At 34.6% G+C, this 20,071-nt stretch overlaps 1 protein-coding gene across 1 annotated transcript in view; it reads right to left on the bottom strand.

Moving 5' to 3' along the window:
* Window positions 1-4,982: 4,982 nt before the first annotated feature.
* Window positions 4,983-20,071, bottom strand: part of LOC121875542 (protein sidekick-like) — a 48,301-nt gene continuing 33,212 nt past the window's right edge. The window contains exons 32-36 of the mRNA XM_042380126.1: window positions 18,622-18,779; window positions 13,371-13,533; window positions 12,611-12,637; window positions 11,633-11,922; window positions 4,983-8,650 (exon numbers count right to left, since the gene is read on the bottom strand). Coding sequence (XP_042236060.1) covers window positions 8,405-8,650; window positions 11,633-11,922; window positions 12,611-12,637; window positions 13,371-13,533; window positions 18,622-18,779 — 884 coding nt within the window. The 3' untranslated portion in view covers window positions 4,983-8,404. The remainder of the gene's footprint in view (window positions 8,651-11,632; window positions 11,923-12,610; window positions 12,638-13,370; window positions 13,534-18,621; window positions 18,780-20,071) is intronic.

A 20,071-nucleotide genomic window follows, 5' to 3' on the forward strand; every position in this document is an offset into this window, starting at 1 on the left:
TTTCCCGGAAAGTAGATATTTCCCGTTTTTTATGATACAAATTTCCCGTTTTCTATGATAATCTACTTCGCAAAATTAGGTAATATTTCCCCCAAAATTCGTAAATCTACTTCCCCGAAAAGTCGATAATCTACTTTCCCGAAAAGTAGAAAATCTATCTACTTTTCGGGAAAGTAGATAACCAACTTTCCCGGAAAGTAGATATTTCCCATTTTTTATGATACAAATTTCCCGTTTTCTATGATAATCTACTTCGCAAAATTAGGTAATATTTCCCCCAAAATTCGAAAATCTACTTCCCCGAAAAGTCGATAATCTACTTTCCCGAAAAGTAGAAAATCTATCTACTTTTCGGGAAAGTAGATAACCAACTTTCCCGGAAAGTAGATATTTCCCATTTTTTATGATACAAATTTCCCGTTTTCTATGATAATCTACTTCGCAAAATTAGGTAATATTTCCCCAAAATTCGAAAATCTACTTCCCCGAAAAGTCGATAATCTACTTTCCCGAAAAGTAGAAAATCTATCTACTTTTCGGGAAAGTAGATAACCAACTTTCCCGGAAAGTAGATATTTCCCTTTTTTATGATACAAATTTCCCGTTTTCTATGATAATCTGCTTCGCAAAATTAGGTAATATTTCCCCAGAATTCGAAAATCTACTTCCCGAAAAAGTCGATAATCTACTTTCGAAAAGTAGAAAATCTATCTACTTTCAGGGAAGTAGATAACCCTTTCGAGTAGATATTTCCACTTTTATGATAAAAATTTCCCGTTTTCTATGATAATCTACTTCGCAAAATTAGGTAATATTTCCCCCCCAAATTCGAAAATCTACTTCCCCGAAAAGTCGATAATCTACTTTCCCGAAAAGTAGAAAATCTATCTACTTTTCGGGAAAATAGATAACCAACTTTCCCGGAAAGTAGATATTTCCCATTTTTTATGATACAAATTTCCCGTTTTCTATGATAATCTACTTCGCAAAATTAGGTAATATTTCCCCCAAAATTCGAAAATCTACTTCCCCGAAAAGTCGATAATCTACTTTCCCGAAAAGTAGAAAATCTATCTACTTTTCGTGAAAGTAGATAACCAACTTTCCCGGAAAGTAGATATTTCCCATTTTTTATGATACAAATTTCCCGTTTTCTATGATAATCTACTTCGCAAAATTAGGTAATATTTCCCCCAAAATTCGAAAATCTACTTCCCCGAAAAGTCGATAATCTACTTTCCCGAAAAGTAGAAAATCTATCTACTTTTCGGGAAAGTAGATAACCAACTTTCCCGGAAAGTAGATATTTCCCATTTTTTATGATACAAATTTCCCGTTTTCTATGATAATCTACTTCGCAAATTTAATTAATATTTCCCCCAAAATTCGAAAATCTACTTCCCCGAAAAGTCGATAATCTACTTTCCCGAAAAGTAGAAAATCTATCTACTTTTCGGGAAAGTAGATAACCAACTTTCCCGGAAAGTAGATATTTCCCATTTTTTATGATACAAATTTCCCGTTTTCTATGATAATCTACTTCGCAAAATTAGGTAATATTTCCCCCAAAATTCGAAAATCTACTTCCCCGAAAAGTCGATAATCTACTTTCCCGAAAAGTAGAAAATCTATCTACTTTTCGGGAAAGTAGATAACCAACTTTCCCGGAAAGTAGATATTTCCCATTTTTTATGATACAAATTTCCCGTTTTCTATGATAATCTACTTCGCAAAATTAGGTAATATTTCCCCCAAAATTCGAAAATCTACTTCCCCGAAAAGTCGATAATCTACTTTCCCGAAAAGTAGAAAATCTATCTACTTTTCGGGAAAGTAGATAACCAACTTTCCCGGAAAGTAGATATTTCCCATTTTTTATGATACAAATTTCCCGTTTTTTATGATTATCTACTTCGCAAAATTAGGTAATATTTCCCCCCAAATTCGAAAATCTACTTCCCCGAAAAGTCGATAATCTACTTTCCCGAAAAGTAGAAAATCTATCTACTTTCCGGGAAAGTAGATAACCAACATTCCCGGAAAGTAGATATTTCCCATTTTTTATGATACAAATTTCCCGTTTTCTATGATAATCTACTTCGCAAAATTACGTAGGCCTAATATTTCCCCAAAATTCAATCTACTCTGAAAATCGATTATAATTATTATTATAATTAGTATTACTATTACAGTTTTCGCCCCCAGGCAGATGTGGGTCAGTGGCCTGTGTGGGCTAATCTGTTTAAAAAAAAAAAAAAGCCCACAAAAAACTTTCGGTTTTCGGATAAAGGTTAACAATATATATATATATATATATATATATATATATATATATATATATATATATATATATATATATATATATATATATATATATTATGAGCCTATATATATATATATATATATATATATATATATATATATATATATATCTATATATATATATATATATATATATATATATATATATATATATATATATATATATATATATATATATATATATATATATATATATATATAATTTTTGCTTTAACAATTTGATTAGTCAATCACAATTACAGTTGTATGATGTTATCTGGTAAATGAATGTTATTAGATGGAGCCTTTAGTTTGTAAATAAATGTACGTACACCATTTCCATCATTGTTATCTTGTTCAAGTCATGGTTGATAATGTAATAAGAAAAACTATTTCAATAAGTGACTTCATTTAGTCACCTTGCAGATGTATAATTTATTTAACTAGATGCACAAGGTAGCACTGATGGCCTGAAGTATATTATCTGTATGTCATGTTGATGCTGGACTGTTCTTCTTGGGGGTTGAACATCCAAATACAACATGCTATTTTTTTTTTATTATTTTCTCTATACCTTGTAATGAAACTAGTCACTCCCAAGATCACCCATTGTCTGTCACCAAGACTTTCTGGACAAATTCTGCATCTGAATCAGTTTATAACAGTACATCAAGCTTTTCAATTCTTTCATGTGGCATGTCATCATCTAAATGATATCTGGTAGCTGCAACCCACTGTCCCTAATTTTAATACTCCACCAGTTTCATTATACAGTATAGTGTTCTTAATCATCAAGTCAACTAACAATTTGAACGGGTGATACCTGGATGTATCATTTTATTTTACCTTTTATTAGCTCTTTGGACATCTTACAGTGATGAGGACTGTCAAATGAGGGTGGTGGTGGTGTTTTTTTTGCAGTACTAAATGTAAGTTCATTATTAAACTGCATTTTCTTTGCCAGAACATGGATTCATTCATAATGATGCAAACTTTTCATTTAAATTTTTTCATTGTTATTAATTCACTCCTATCTGTTGTCAATAGACCTTACACAACTAGATTCTCTCATAAACCTTGGTAAATTTCAGGAATATGAAAATAAGGGTGAGGAAGCCTATGCTCTCAAAACTACTAGTTTTGTACAAAGGAAAGCAAAAGAACTTTTTTTGTTTTCAGACTACAGTAGGCTCTCATATTTGGACACCTATTTAGACTAAAAACTTCGCAAAATTCAAATCGTCCAAATTTAAATACAACTTCCTGTGGAGAAAATTAATTTGAGTCTGGTACTTAAGATGTTTGGCTAAATTTTGCCTTTTTTACCCTACTTTTTTGGCGAAATACTACCTGTAATAAAGCAACATCCTAATAAACCAACAAAAATAACACAAAGTTTAAATAAAAACAACACAGAAAAAGTTTTTATGTTCTACAGCTTCAGCTAGAGTTGAACCTGAAGACTTGGCAACTTTGTCATCCGAGTAAAAACACACATAACAACATTCACTGTCCTTGTGTTTTCAACTTTACCACCACTGGTGGGTAATATTCTTGTTTTAAATTCAGAAACATTAATTAAAATATATATAAACAGTAAATAAGTGTTGCTCTAATATTCTTATGTAGAGTAATGACGATATGTTTTCACATGTGCGCACTTACATGCGCAAACTCACTCTTTTTTTTCTTTACCATTAATGGTTAACTACTTTTATTGTTCCATTTATTAACATTTTTTTAACGTTGCTTAAATCAACCATATTAATTTTTTTACATTAATTTTACTACAGCTACAACCAGGGTCTTATTTTCTTCAGTTTTATATGTAGAACCAATCAGTCACTGGTTTTGTAAACATTAACGAAAACAATGGCTCGTCTCCTCGCGTATTTTAATATTCTACGTATTACTAATGAATTGTATTGTTCATTTTGCACGCAAAACATTAATTCAATCAAAGACATTTAGTAATAAACAATAATAAATCTTTTGTACATAACAGAAATGACGCCGTTTACACGAATGTGCACGTCTGAACGTTGGCAGGCCGCTCAAACCCATCGAAATTCAAGTTTCCGTCGTCGAAATTTGAAATTGTGTAGTGGGTTTTTTTTCCAAATAAAAAAACGTTGAATTAAAAACTCGTGAAATTTGAGAACCTACTGTATAGTCACTCTTCAAAGGCCTTCCTTCCAACTACTAACACTTTCTTTTCTTGATTCCCTTCATGTTGCTGCCACTTGGTAGCACATTGAATTGCTTCTCTAACGTTTGTTTGTTAGTTTTCATTCTCTAACGTTTGTTTGTTAGTTTTCATTCTCTAACATTTGTTTGTTAGTTTTCATTCACTGATGTCTGTGAGAAAAGTTCAAGAAAGCCAAGGTAACAGATCTCGGGTCATCTTCTAAGTGACTGTCTTCACAAAATAAAGATTCCAGATGTCAAAGCAGGTTTTTTCCAGAGTTATTTTTTGTTAGAACATTTCATAAACCTGCAAGCTTATTATTAATTGGAGACAATTTACTGTTGTGAGATAAGTAGGTTACTCATGTGTAGGATGTCATTGAAATTTATACAAATACAATATATATTAATGTGAAGAGATATATAATATAGCTGCTATATTTTCCTTGCTTTTGTTTCTTTTCTCCACTCAAGATATTGAAGAAAAGTATTCAATAGGTCATACATTTATTAGAAAAATCTTATGAATATATTTACAAAATGCATTGTACTGAAAAAAAAATTACAGGACATTATTACAGTACTTAACTACTATAGATTACCAACAGTATAGAACTTTTTCCCCTACTCCCTTGTGCATCTCCTCCTGCTCACTTCTTTAAATCCCACCTGATTGGTTAAGGTAAGTACATTACAAAAAGTTCTTAAGTACATTATTTTTTTAAGTAAAAGAACAATTATTAGACCTTTCATGAAATTGAACATTTTAAGGTGATTCAACTGTCGAGGTTAATCTAAAAACAAAAATTATCAAGCCATATATTTTTGATAACATGAAATACTAACCCCATATAGTAAAGAGGGCATTAGTGTATCATCAGACCATATGCAAAAGTTATCTTTAATCCAGATACATTAAAGGGCATCTCAGTCACAAAACTTGACACTATATATAATTGGCTACTTGCAAATGGCTTTAAGTTAGTGGCTAGATTTTCACCATATGGAATGTGATTCCTTTTTAAGGTGGGTGAGCACCTTAGCAGTTCTCACTGCACTCACAAAGTACTCCCCTTAGGCACTTCTATATTTAATGCCTTCTAATGTACACAGATTTACTTGAAGCCTCTCTGAAGACTTGGCCAAGAATTTTCAACCCTCTACTGGAGAAGTTTTCCCCAAGAGTCTAAAATACTGTACACATCTTGCATGGATCTGTATTTATTTATGCAATCACCACTGAACACATACAATTTATGAGGCACACACCAAAGTCTAATTATACCAATTCGAAAATTCGTCCTTCACCGAGCATGACGTCATCTGGGCGGCAATCCGGGGTGGAAGCTCAGTTACCAGTTGGCTGTCATGGTGCGAAGGTATACTCGTATAACAGTGCCTGATAAATCCTCCATATTTGGATGCATATCATACAGACTACATGATAAAAGTTTGAGATTTCATCGAATTACAAAGGATGCAAAACAGAAAAAAGTGGATTTGATTGTGCATGCAGCAAATATATAGGGTGCAAAACAAGGAAGGGTAATACTTAAGAGCCATTGGCAGGTTTAATTTTAAATTCCCTAAAGTCTAACTTTCGGTCAGGAAACCAGATGTGGAGAGACAAATACATATTTGTTGCTTGGAACTGTTGTATAGCCTTGTCATCTGTAATATATCTAGTGGCCATATTGATACAATTAAAACCTCTACACGTATATACAGTACTTGTATTCACTGATTTACTGGGGAGAGAATGATAAAAATTATAATCCTGGAATTTTTTAGGCCCAATTTCCATTCCGGCTATTGGAGAGTTCCGAGGATTACGGCTAAAAGAGTTTACTGTATGTACATAATTTGCATAATATTAACCAACTTATTCCAAACCCACAATATGTTGACCCCTGTTACACATTTCATGTACAAAAATGAAAATGAACTTTTAATATTAATTATCCATAAAATCCAGCACTAATTCATATACAGTACACTTTAATATTCTAATCTGCATTTAATTTGCTTATTTTAAGTCTGGAATTTACACCTCTTTGTTTTACCAAGCTGATAATTATCCTGAGAAAAAGTTCTTACTGTACAGACAATCATTTTACTTTCCGTGTGGATAGCACAACTTTAGAAAACTTGTGCAGAAAGATACCATTGTATTGTAAGAATAATTGTGTGCATCAGCACTACAGTATAGCATCAAATGTTTAACACCACATACTGATTCCAGCACCAAATGTTCATGTGTATTATGTGCTGAGTATTGCTACATTAATAACTGCATACACAGCATAAGCAACAGCTAGAACCTTAAAAGATTTTGAGCATCAAAAAATCGTCAACTACGCTAAATAATTTGTTTTGTGTGAAGCGATCTAAATCTTAGAAATGTTAATTTTGTGAACTTTTGGCCCATTACAATTAAATTTATAACACATATATACATATATGCTAATACTGTATTGACAAAGACGGGAACAACAATTTTTACCTAGAAATCAATAATTGGTAATTATGCTATGCGGTAATATGAAAGTTGCACTTCCCAAAAATTTCATTTAAATCTAAGAAAAATTTAAAACTTTGAAAAGCTTTCTTACCCTTAAAAATACAAAGAATAACAATGACAATAATTTTTGCTTGTTCACGGAAGAACCCTAAATTTTAAGAAAAATTTCATGGTATCCAAATCCACATCAACTGCACATGACAACATCATTATACTGTAAGTATACATTCAGTACTTTCATCCCATTCACTCTGATATTAAAATAATGCCTGCTTAAAGTTATGATTGTTTGTTATAGTAATAAGAATTATATATGCAAAATGATTATGGTAATGAAATTATGATAAAAACATAAGACATCAAAATTGATTATCCTGTTAAATGCATGAGAATACTGTTAATTCACATGGTCAAGAGTCCTTATATTAATGAATGCTCCAAGCTTTGGCATAGAATAAACTGAACCACTTAATACCAACCTCTAAGAAAATTATCTGACATGAAAAGTAGTCAATAAAATAATTTAATAAATGAAATCGAAACTAAAATCTGCAACAATCCAATTGAACAAGATTTCTCCTCAAAATACATGTGGTTTCAAGTACAGTATAGGCAGAAGCAAGGAAAGTCTGATGATCACTTTTCTTTTTTTACAAGTACATACATGTACAAGCTATTTGTGGAATTAATGTCGTACATCACTCCGCAATATACTGTAGGTAGTATCAAAAGAATTTTATTCGATTACTGTATTTTTACCCAAGGGTGTCACAAAGAGGGGTAGATTTTTTTTTTTTTTTTACCCAAAAATCTTTGGGGTTAATTGCCAAAAATAAGGTCAATTTGTTAACAGAACCACATGTATTTTTTGTCTAATTTCTCAACTTTTTGCTTTTCATTCTTGTCTTGTTACATCCTTGCATTGGTTCAGTAATCAAAGTAATTCTATTTATGACTTTTAATTACAAAAACTATTTGATTTCATTCAATTACAGAATAATGCTCAGTAAAAAAACTGTCACTTCTAAAGTAAATATTCCTAAAACACATTTACCAGGTCAAATGTACCTCACAACTATTTCAGAAGGTTCGTCAGTCAATAATCACTGAAATTTCTAGAGATTATGAAGATGATTTCTAGAAGCTAAAAATATTTACACTACTGCTGTACATATCACAGACATTGAGGACCAGTGTCCATTTGACACAATCTTTTAAACTTGCTGCAGGTGCTTGATCATCATGGCAGTAACCAATTTGTTCCCTTGGTTTCACCTGAGCCACAGTTCTCACTAATTCAGATCTCCATGAGATCATCATCTCTATATCACATACAAAGTGGACTTAAAGTAGTATGTCTTTTCAAATTGTCTACATTTCTATATAATTTCTCGACTATACAAATGAAGAGAAGCCCGGTAAAGGTGCCCGTGATCCAGCCATGTTATTCATGATAATCTGTCCTCCATTAAGACTCATTACTGCACTACCTTCTGCTTCAGAATCTGTATAACTAGAGTAATTGCGAACTGGTTTTTGTCTTCGCCAAGACTGGCGCAGCGTGTCGTTAACATTGGCATAATGATTGACAAACGAATGAGGTTCAGAGTGATGACTCTCATTTTCACTTTCAGACTCCTGCTGTAAAAGAAAAGAATATAAGTATATGTTACATGAACATTTCACTTACAAATTTTTATTCAATAATTCTCCACATTTACTCATAACACTATATATGTGGGAATAACTGAGGCAAGTGTATATTTCAGTATAGTAAGTGAAACCTAATTTTGGATGTTTGAAACTCTGCTAAATAAATTTATAAGCTCACTTAATAACAAGTGAATAATGGAGCTTTTCATGGTGACTGAAATACTCTACAAATACTAAATATGAATTACTGTGCTTTAAATATGAAAATGGTATTTAATAGAGAAGATTGATATTAATATTTAATAAAAATTTATACCAAGTGGCAATTAAGATATTCACATACACATCAATAGCAAAATATGCAGGCTATCCTGATAAGCAGTGGCTGGCCGCCTGGACATACCCAGACTAGGTACCGAACAGTTAATTTTTAAAATCTGTAAGCCCAGCACTTGCCTGGCAGACAAGTTAATAATCTGAGAGTAAAATCCCCCCTCCCCACCATGAGTGTGTGTGTGTGTGTGTCTGTGTGAGGGAATAGTAATAATAATAGTAATAATTAATAATAATGTCAGATACAGTATTCGCGAGACATAGGTACACAACTCCATCTATTGACTAATACACAAACTAGCCAGTCAGTCGGCACAACCGCAGAGCAAGGCAGTAACCTGTGGGAAAAATTGGTGATGGTATGGTTTGGGTTGTTTACTTGTGCCTATTCAAAGTGTTGGGTTACTCGTTCACTGGGATTCGTTCGAGGTATTATGAACCCGGAAGATAGGTGATTTGCTCTGGGAGAGTGAGTGGGTTGGTCGCAGGACTTCCTTCCCTCAGCCAGAGCGCATTGGTAAGAGAAACCTTCACTTATATTATTGATTTGTCTATGTTATGTTATTTTGTGATTTACTTATGTTTTTATGGTTTATGGTACATTTCTACATTCATTGTTGAGGTGTTATGTTCAATATGTCAGGAGTTGTTAATACTGTAGGAATTTTAGCGAAAAATTATCAATATGTTGATATGTTGTTTAGGAGGAATCTACCCACGTCAAGGGCCAGGTGTGAGAGGGGTCATCATCAGTGTTCGACAGTCCTTGTCCTCTAATGGACAAAACTATATAACCTGACTTGTCCGGTCGTGGAAACTCGTGGAGGCCAGCAGACCAGAGTTTACCGGATCCCAGTTCAGGGGCGACTTCAGTCTAACCTCATCCCTTGAGTATGCTGTTAAGGGGAGCTGGAACTCCTCTGTACTCCAGGTGACCTCTCACTTCCTTACACCACTACTGACAACTCGTTGGCAAAGCTGTGTGTTGTATCTGATGTTCAGGTATCGGCAAATCATGATATTCCCTTAGTAAACTTACTTATTATATTACTTTGTGTGTGTATATTATTGTAAATAAATTTATATTTTTAATGGACAATTTTCCTTAAGCACCTCAGAATAGATTGGTGGAACAGTCTACCATCAAAGATCCTATTTGGCCTTTACAGTGTGTGTGTGTGTGTGTGTGTGTGTGTGTGTGTGCTTGGCCTGATGCCATATCATGATGTCACAACCAAACTGATCCCTCCTATTTCTATTGGTTTATTCTTACAATGACCTGACCTGAAAGTCGGTGTAAAAGTTCCCACCTATTGTTGTGTAAATAGAGTTGTGCTACAAATTGCAGTGAAAACATCAACATGGAAAAGAAGCAAAGAAAACTGACTGGGTGAATGTAAAAGGCATTTAGACAGCCACAACTGATCTGAGTTAATTGATGCAAGACATTTGAATGTTTAGAAATATGTACAGTAGAACATCGATTTAAAACAATTCAATTTAAGATTAGTGATTTAAAGCAACACCCACAATTAAGGACAAAGTTTTAATTTAAAGCGAATCTCCTATTTTGCGCATCATATTTTAAAATTCACGCCTAATGTTTCTCTGGGCACGCTACACTGTCCTAAGGGCAAAGCTGTACTGTACATGTACAGTACTCAAAATAATGTACTGTACTAAATGATTACTAAAATTTTTGTCAAGAATTCCAGCAATGTAAATTATATTCTCCCCAGTCACTTCTGTGACATTTTATAAACAAAAAACAAGAACTCAATCTAAGGGTCATAAATAAACAAATAAATACTTCACCAGACCTTCTGCCCCAACTGTCAAACGTGTCCCTGTCACCCTCCCACCTATCTTCCCAGCCAGGGTTGGGTGGTTATAGGCTTACAGTTTTTATCTTATATAATATCACAGACTAAAGTTAGGAATATAATTTGCATTGTTAGAATCCTTGCAAGACAGCAAATAATTTGAATATAAACGTCATATATTTAACACAAGAGATAAAATTTTAGCCCTTTGTAATAAAATTAATTAGAACATGTCAGTCTAGTGACATTTTATAAGAGAAGAAACTTAGAGTCACTCTTAAGGACAGATAAATAAATAAGCACGAGACCTTGGCATCAACTGTCAAACACATCACCTCCCCCCCCATCAGCTGATTGCTAGTAAACAGACCATTTTACGTCCCATAATTTTAGCTGTGTTGATTTATGAGTGTTTGTTTTAACATAATACTACAAAAAACAATGTTTTGTTTATTCTAGGAGATGGGCTAAGGTGCATCTGGGTAGACTGTCAGTCTTTTTAGTATTTTGTGTTTCTCTCAAGTACCAAACTAAATTATTCCATTGAAACAACACTTCGATTTTGTGGGAATTCAGTTTAAAGCGACCTCTCTTGGAACGTATCTCGTGTTATATCTACGTTTTACTGTACATAACTTTTCCCATCAAATTTCCTCCAAAATTTGTCAAGGCATGTAAGAAAAATATCCAGGCAAGTAAATTCCATAAGTCACTTACTTGGACAAGTAAATGTTCTACATAATCTACACAGCCTGAAAATATGCATCAGCCATCAGGTACTACAAAATCTTCAAATACATCCTTAACAACCAACCTCTGAGGCAGTCGATGATAAATCTGTTGGCTTTTCAGTCAATTCACTTGAATCATCAGGATTCTCATCATAACCCTTCACTGTGTCCTCGTCTGAGTAAGTGATGGATGCTGGAGCCGGTCGTGGCGGAGATTTTGCATTAACGACGGCAGTGGCACCAACAACTGACCTGCGGCCTAAGGTACTTCTTTTGCTTATTGTACCACGCCTTGACTGTCGCATCTCAAAAGTTGAGAATGCTGTCTCATCAGTGTTCAGTGACTCCTCCATGGTCTTGTTTGCTGCTTCTTCTATTATGCAAGGGATCAGTATCAGTTAAATCCATATGATCAATTCATAGATTAAAAATCACAATACTGAAATAAAATTATCTTCCAAGTTATTGAAGTCTACCATGTATTATCATCACATTCAAAGTATAATAACTTAAAATATATTTAATATCTCTGTCATGTTTTAACAGTACCACAATATAAATTATTATCATAATAATCAAGATAAATTATATTACATGGAATGCAATTATTCTGAACAATTTGTGTCATAACTTGACCATAGTTTTTCTAATTAAAATTTATACTTTCTTCAAGAAAATACATGTTCTGAAAGAAGTGACAGACAGCCAAGGCACAGATTAGCAAGCAAAGGCTGCAGATGTGAAGACCAAGGCTCAAGACCACAATACTGTATCAGGTTTACTTAGATTTAACAAGAAAATCTGCTCCTTTGACTTTTAAAGAATTTTTTGAGAGCCAGCCATATGGTGAATGTAAGAAATATTCAAAACGTTTGTGTGCTGTGTTTGTTTCAGTGATGTAACAAAAGATACTGAACTGAAGAGAGGACAAAGATGCCAGAAGAAATGTGCAATTGCACAAATGTGCGACATTCAGTTGCTCATGGATGCTGTGGTAACACTCGTGCAGCATGCGTGGCAGTCTGTGCTTTAACATGAAACTGTGGTAATTAAAAACTTACGTGCTGACAACAATTCCTCTACAATACCTGGGAATGAGACAGTGTGCTTTAATATTCATGCAAAACAAAATAAAATATGTGTTAACCTCAGCTGTGGTAATCAGTGTTGTGCCAAGTGAAAATAAAGTATACATGTATTATGTGTGCCTTAAGAAAATAATAACCAAATGAAGCTGCACTGTTGTAGATTTAATAATATTGTTATATTCTTCTACATGAAAATTGTTATTATAGAACTATGAAGTGTAAAATTTTAATATTTAAAAGAAAAACACATCTACATACATAAAAACACCATGCAGATTGTGAACAGCAATAAAAGAATCTCTAAATGTTGATTATCTACAAGCAAAACACACACTACAAAGCAACAGAGAAAGATGGCACAGTATTCTACACCAGAAGCAAATGCCCTTAACCAGACACAACACACAACTACACACTTAAACTACTGATATATGAACAAAATTTTAAAGGAGTCAGATAAGCCCAATAACTCCTCCTTTTAACACATCAATTCCCACTATAGTGATCCTCACCAGTAATCAAACAGTCTTATATTCATTCAAATTTAAAGTTATTAACAAACATGTTCTACTGCTCATAAAACACAAAATGAGAAAGAAAAACATCAACCAAAAATGAAATCCCAACCAATACAAGGTGTGCCTTCTTAAGCTACATGATGGTGACCACTATAAGAAGATTTGACTGAAATACAAAAAGCTGTGCAAAACTCTATTATAGATAATCAACTTACGTTTATATTTGTAGGTTTTGCTCTTAACACACAATGCAGCAATAACAATGATAATGAGGACAATAGATATGGCTGCCAGTGTCACCATGAACCAAGTCTGATGATAGAATGGTCGCTGCTGGAGATACCCATACTCTAGAAACCGCTTAGATGGAGTCACAATCTGAAAAACAACAATAAAATTGAAATAATCCTGCAGGATATTTTGCAAGCAGTTAGGTACCATAGGTCCTTGTTCTCTTAACTCTTTCATTACGGATGTAAATGCTTCCTGCAGTATACTATGGCTGGGACGGATACCCTAAATTGTAGTCAACCCCCAAGTTTTGGAAATTTGCTTTACAGAAATTCACTATTCTGGAAATGATTAATTTATTTGAGTAACAGAAAGCAAAACTCGCTATCACAGAAATTTGGGCAAAAAATTGGAATATACCTTACACTGACCCTCGCTTTATGCTATGGTTGCGTTCTGTGACAACACAGCATAATGGGAATCCACATACAGTATAATGAATACTTATTCTTATGGGGAAAATTAGGATATGTTCCACAACAGTAATGTTATAAAAGATATTGAAAAAACATGACAATACTCTAAGGCGAGTTAGAAATAAAGATAATATATTATAACACTGCAGTAAAATATAATATAAAACTATAAAATATAAAAGAAAACTATAAACTAAGACATATGATGAGCATGGGTGTTTGTGTGGAAAGTGAAAGTGTGTGGAGTGGCTGACCCAATACTCCAGCCACATCCCATGACGTAATATACAGCGCAGTAGACACACACAAACACTGTGCCACGTTTCACAACCATTTCTGGAGCATTAATGCTTTGAAATTCGAAGAAAAATCATTAAAATACTCTAATGTGGCTTAGAAATAAAGTTAATAGTATAATTTAATATAAAACTAGTGCGCCATATCTTCTACAGAACGCATAATAGGGAATCATTTCTGCATAAAATAAATTAAGCTGTATGGGTAAAAATAGGGTCGCTGCATAAACGCAAATTTGCATATACCCTGTAGTGAATGCACATAAAACGAGGGTCCAGTGTATACTCTCGATTCAATGGAATCTGATACAACGAACTCTCAATTAAGCGGAAGGATTTTTTCCAGAATTTTTCGCTGGATTTAGTGAACTAGTTCGCTAAATCGAGATAAATTCCATAAATATGCTCACACTCACGGGTACTCCTCAGATACATGATATGTACATAGAAAAATTAGAAACATTATTCATGGCTTACTTTAAACTAGGGGGTATGGTGTTTGTTTAAAATTTTGTCCAAACTTTTTTCCAATTGATAAACCACACTCTTTTGACTTTCTCCCCCACACCACTTACTTTCTAAGACTTCCGAGAGACTTTTGGCATGATGTCTAAGCACAGTAGTTAGTTGACAGAGGTAGACTGATAGGAAGCAGTGAACAACACATGCGGTAGCAGCAGAACACAGACCGAGTGGATGTAAACAAACCCCACACACCAAGCGGCGCGTTTGGCACGGAATTTAACAGTAAAAATATTCCTACCCCCTCCCTCCAAAAATCATAAACTCAATAATTTGAGGGTCTAATTAACAGTTTTCCATGCTGTAATGAAAGGGTTAGGGTCATTCTGTAGGTGTCTTAACTTCAAGTATCCTTGCACCCCCCCCCCCCACAAAAAAAAATCATCTAATGCTCAAATAACCAATCTATATTTCTCCAAAACTGACCCTCAGAAAATTTCATTAGATGATACACCAAAAATTATAAGACAACAATTGTAGTGAAGGTACTGAGGGTCAGTGAAATTAAAAAAATTTAGTGTTTACAACAGCTGCAAAATATGGATATCACAATCTGGCATCAAGTGTTTCTAGATCAAACACCAAATGTTGTAGTACAGTATATGGCAGTTATAATTCTTACTAAGATTACATATAACGGTAAATAAAAATAATAAAGCATAAAGTTCATTTCTCTCAAATATTAGTTTGCATTATGGGGCCAATGAAGGGCCATGCAGTACATGCTAACTACATTTTGATGATAATAATATATCCATTAGCTGGAATCCCTCCAAACTGGAACTCTCCAATAGCTGGAATTGAAATTTTCTTGGAAAATCGTTCCCAAAACCGGAATTTTCTGGAAAATCTGGCTTTTGGAATGCTTTTCCAAGGCACATTTTCTGGAAAATTCGGAGAAAATGTTCCCAGCACCTGAAAAATTCGAGGATGGGGGATTTTTTTCCCGGTTTTGAGAGGAAAATCAGGCACATTTTCTGGAAATTCAGAGAAAAATTTGGATACCTGGAAAATTTTAGAAAATTCCAGAATGGGGAATTTTTTTCCGGCTTTGAAAGATGAAATCATTAATCATTCTGGAAAAGCCCGAGAAAATTCCGGTACCTGGAAAATTCCGAGGATGGGGGATTTCTTTCCGGGTTCAAGAGATGATGTACCGGTAATGTGCAATTTCTGGAACTTCCAAGAAAATTCCGGGGATGAGGGATTTTATTCCAGCTTTGAGAGTCATCTCGTTACCCAGAAATTTCCCATTCCCAGAATTGCTCTGCACCAATTGTTCCAGCTAACGGAGATACCACTGTATACTGTACAGCAAGTCCCCGTTGAATGTTAATCCTTTGAACAAATCCCCAGTATAATGAAAGCAAGTTTTTACTACCCATTTGACGATTAACTAAAGAATGTTCTACCATTACGAAAGGTAAGTCACTTCCATCTTTCTCACCACCAGCTCCATGATCACCATCACCTATATAATCACCACCTAAATCATAATTTCACCTTCTTTCCTCCCTCCCTCCCACTCACTGCATCTAGCCAACACACTGCCTCTCACTCATTCTACTATGACTGTAATTCATGATAGTACAATATTGTATGTACAGTACTGTACATTTTTTATTTGTTAGTCTCACTCCATAATTCAAAATTTATGCAACATGATGTAGAAGGAATACAATATTCATTTATACTTACACTCAATTTTGTGGGAAAACATCAGCTGTTCAGTTGTGTCTGGCAGTGCTGCAGCCAGTGTTACCAAACAAACAGATTGACGCATCATCTCCTCACCACTTGCCACAATCTCCCTCTCCACCACAAGCTCCATGATCACCATCATCACCACCAATACTTCTATTATCACCACCTAAATCAGAATTTCAGTGATGCAGAGATGGATTTTCTTTCGCCAGAGCAGATCAGCACGACATCCTCTGCCTCCCACCTTCCTCCCACCCACTGCCTCTCTCACTCATTCTTCCATAACCGTCATTCACAATATAATATTGTACAACAAAAAATATTGTACTGCCAAACCAGTATATAAAAGCCAAATGAATGTTTAACACAGACGTACCAAATGAATGTTTAACACAGTCACCATTAGCATAAGACTCCCTGGTTCGCTATAGTAACAGAGACCAGCTGGAACATGACCTGCGCCATCTCCCTAGCAATGTTCCCCCAGATACACACTGCGCCCTCCTCCCCTCCCTCACTCACCGAGCCAGCTAACTTGTGTGCAAAGAAATGTTTATGCCCTTTATAGGTTTGCCCTTAGGACAATTATTTCTTTTACCTTTTTCACAATATTTTTGTAGGAGGGTGTGTGCATGTAACGGAGTAAAAATTAATAAAGTTGCTTTTATCTATCCAAAAATATTAGTTGAAAAACAACCATCACATGCCTCACAGCTTGGCACAGTAGCCTGGTGGCTAAAATGCCATGATTAATCATTATTCTATCAGTATACACTAATTATAACAGTAAATCCAGTGAAATAAAGCAGGGAGCGAGGAGAGTTACAACTGCAGATGACGCTCAACTCGCAGTCACTCACTCCCCTTGCCCGCTCCCATTGCCAGGTGTAGCCAGGCATACGTATGGGAGAAATACATATCTTGTAGTCTAATTTGAAAACGGTGACGGACTCTGTGATAACACTATTTGTACCTTTATGTTTTACATGTTTTATTGTTTTTATCTATACAGGTGCTCCTCTACTTGCGAACGAGTTACGTTCCTGTGGCTTGTTTTTAAGTCCAACTGTTTGTAAGTCCAACTTTACTCTTGTAGATACCAAACATATTGTAAAAAATGAAAAGATTATGGATATTTAGTACAGCTATACCCTTTAATAAAGCCTTAAAACCTGGCTCACTCTTCTCCTCTTAGATAATGTTTGTTCTATCTGGAATTTTCTTCAAAATAATCCAGTCTCATCCACATTAAACACCTGTTCTGGCAGGTAACCCCCCTCAGTGATGATGTTTGTATCTCTGAAAGTTTGTAAGTTAAACATTCTTAAGTAGAGGAGCACCTGTACAGTGATATCTCTGTTGGCCAGAACAATTAATGCAGAGCACTTTTAGGAATGAGAGATTTCCAGGTCACGAGACAACTCTCCCAAAGCCAGAAAAAAGTCCCTCATCCTGGAAATCTTCCAAGTAACGGAAAAATGTTCTCGTGAGTTCCAGAAATTGCCTATTACATCATCTCTTGGACCCGGAAAAATATCCCCCATCCCTGTAATTTTAAAGAATTTTTGGGGTACCAAAATTTTCTTCGAATTTCCGGAAAACGCGCGCAATTTTCATCTCTCAAGCCAGTAAAAAACTCCGCTATCCCCGTAATTTTCCGGAAAATGTTCCCCTCAGAAATTGTTCTCAAAGCCGGAATTTTCCAGAAAATTCCAGCTTTGGGAGCGTTTTCCCGAGAAAATTTCAATTCTGGCTATCCGAGAGTTCCGGGTTTGAGGGATTCCGACAAACAGAGATTTTACTGTATTTTGATATGTTGCAATTATTTTGTCACAGAGCTTAGTACAGGAACACAGCCCCCCTTATTACATTAAAATAAATGGGAAAAATGGATTCAATGAAAGTAATCCACCTAACGAAAGCGTTTTAGTGGAACCTAACCCATTCGTTCAACGGGGAATTACTGTACATGAAGCTCCGCAAAATCTAATTCCGACTTACTATCATTAACCCTTAGGCCCCGGGTGACATTCCAGAACGTGCGACCAGTGTTACACGGGTGACGTTCCAGAACATCTGCCTATTCCCGCCAATTTTTTTTTTATTTGTATTTTTTTGACAAGTTGATTTTTTCTCGATTTATCCCTGTGGGGGTTACTGCCAGCAGCACCCTAACCTGGGGCTTAAGGGTTAACTCTTGGGCCAAAATTTTTATAAAGTTATTGAAAAAAACATACCTTCTCAATAGCGATTGCTGGAAAGGATATTCCATACATGTTGTAAGCAATAAGGCGGAATTCATACTGTGTGGATGGCAGCAAGTTCTGGTAAGACACAGTGTACTCCTCAACCTCACCCGTCTCAGTCTTCATCAGTACTGACCACTTGTCTGAGTCTGAAGACATATATCAAAGTAAAAAACATGCTCCCTCACAATTGTTATCTAATTATAAAAAAAAGTGACTAATCAAGATAACTGTACATAATAACAGAAGACATCAAACACTAGCTAGACAAAAGACTGAGTGTGCTTATACAAGCTGCAAAGAATACTGTTACTCGCTTTAAAATATTTCAAGATTTTGAGAAATGAGATATTGTACTGTGTATTACTTATAATCAAAATGGCGAATTAACGTAGAAGTAATTACCTAAGTAAAACTCAATTCTAATATAAGACAATAATCATAGAATTGTTACACATTACATTACCATGCAATGTTTGAGGCAAAATATTTAATTGAGGTTATTACCTAAGAATTTCAAATGATATTCCAATAAAAAAAAATCATTAGTCATTCAAGTAATGTTAAGATGCAAAGCTTGTTATTAGTAGAAACAGCAGCAGGAATTAGAAGAAGTGGTTAGTTTGTTATCACCCGATAGGCTAAAAGAATCACTTGTAATACTTGGTTTCATGGCTGTTTTTTTTTCCATTTGTATTATGTAAAATATAAATCTTGTTTGTTAAAGCTATGTATATTCTTAAATTTCCTCACAGATATCTTTTCTAGTAAGAACATATTGTGGGCATTCTGGTGCGAGCCTTATTTCTCGCATTTTTGTTGGCCATAAGCAAGAACATCCACGGATATGTTCACACAAGAAGAATAAGTTCATGCTATAATTATGCCCACATTACTGTATTGGTCTTGGAATTAAGAGCATCACGTGAACTCTGAATTCCATAAAATTCACTAAATAACTTGAGTGCAGCAACTGATGAACTGCAGAAAATGAGGTTAACCCATTCACTGGGGATGCCTCTTTTAATATTTAATTTAGCCAATGCCAGACGATTTTATTCAGCTCAGGTGGAAGCCCGTTTACAAGGGGTTGTAGCACATGTGGAATAATATTTACTCTCACATGAGCTAGTGGGTCAAAGGGGTATGTACTGCATCTGTTTTCTTTTTATCTAATTACAGTATTTGTTAAATCTATGACAATTCCATTAAGTAATACTGTACAATGTGAGTTTTACCCCATGTCTCAATAATGGTTAAGGAAAACACTTTTAAGATATACAGTACTAATTTTGTGACCAATTTAGGAGTAACAGAGCATGTAAAAATATTCCTTATCTTAATCCTGCATTCAATTTAACAAAGTTAGTTTTGTGTACAGTACAATACTGTCATCATAGCAGTCAAGGCTAATGCAGGCATTATAAAAGAAATCATGACA

Source organism: Homarus americanus, unplaced genomic scaffold (genome assembly GCF_018991925.1).
Source record: "Homarus americanus isolate GMGI-L3 unplaced genomic scaffold, GMGI_Hamer_2.0 scaffold39745, whole genome shotgun sequence".
Lineage (NCBI taxonomy): Eukaryota > Metazoa > Arthropoda > Malacostraca > Decapoda > Nephropidae > Homarus > Homarus americanus.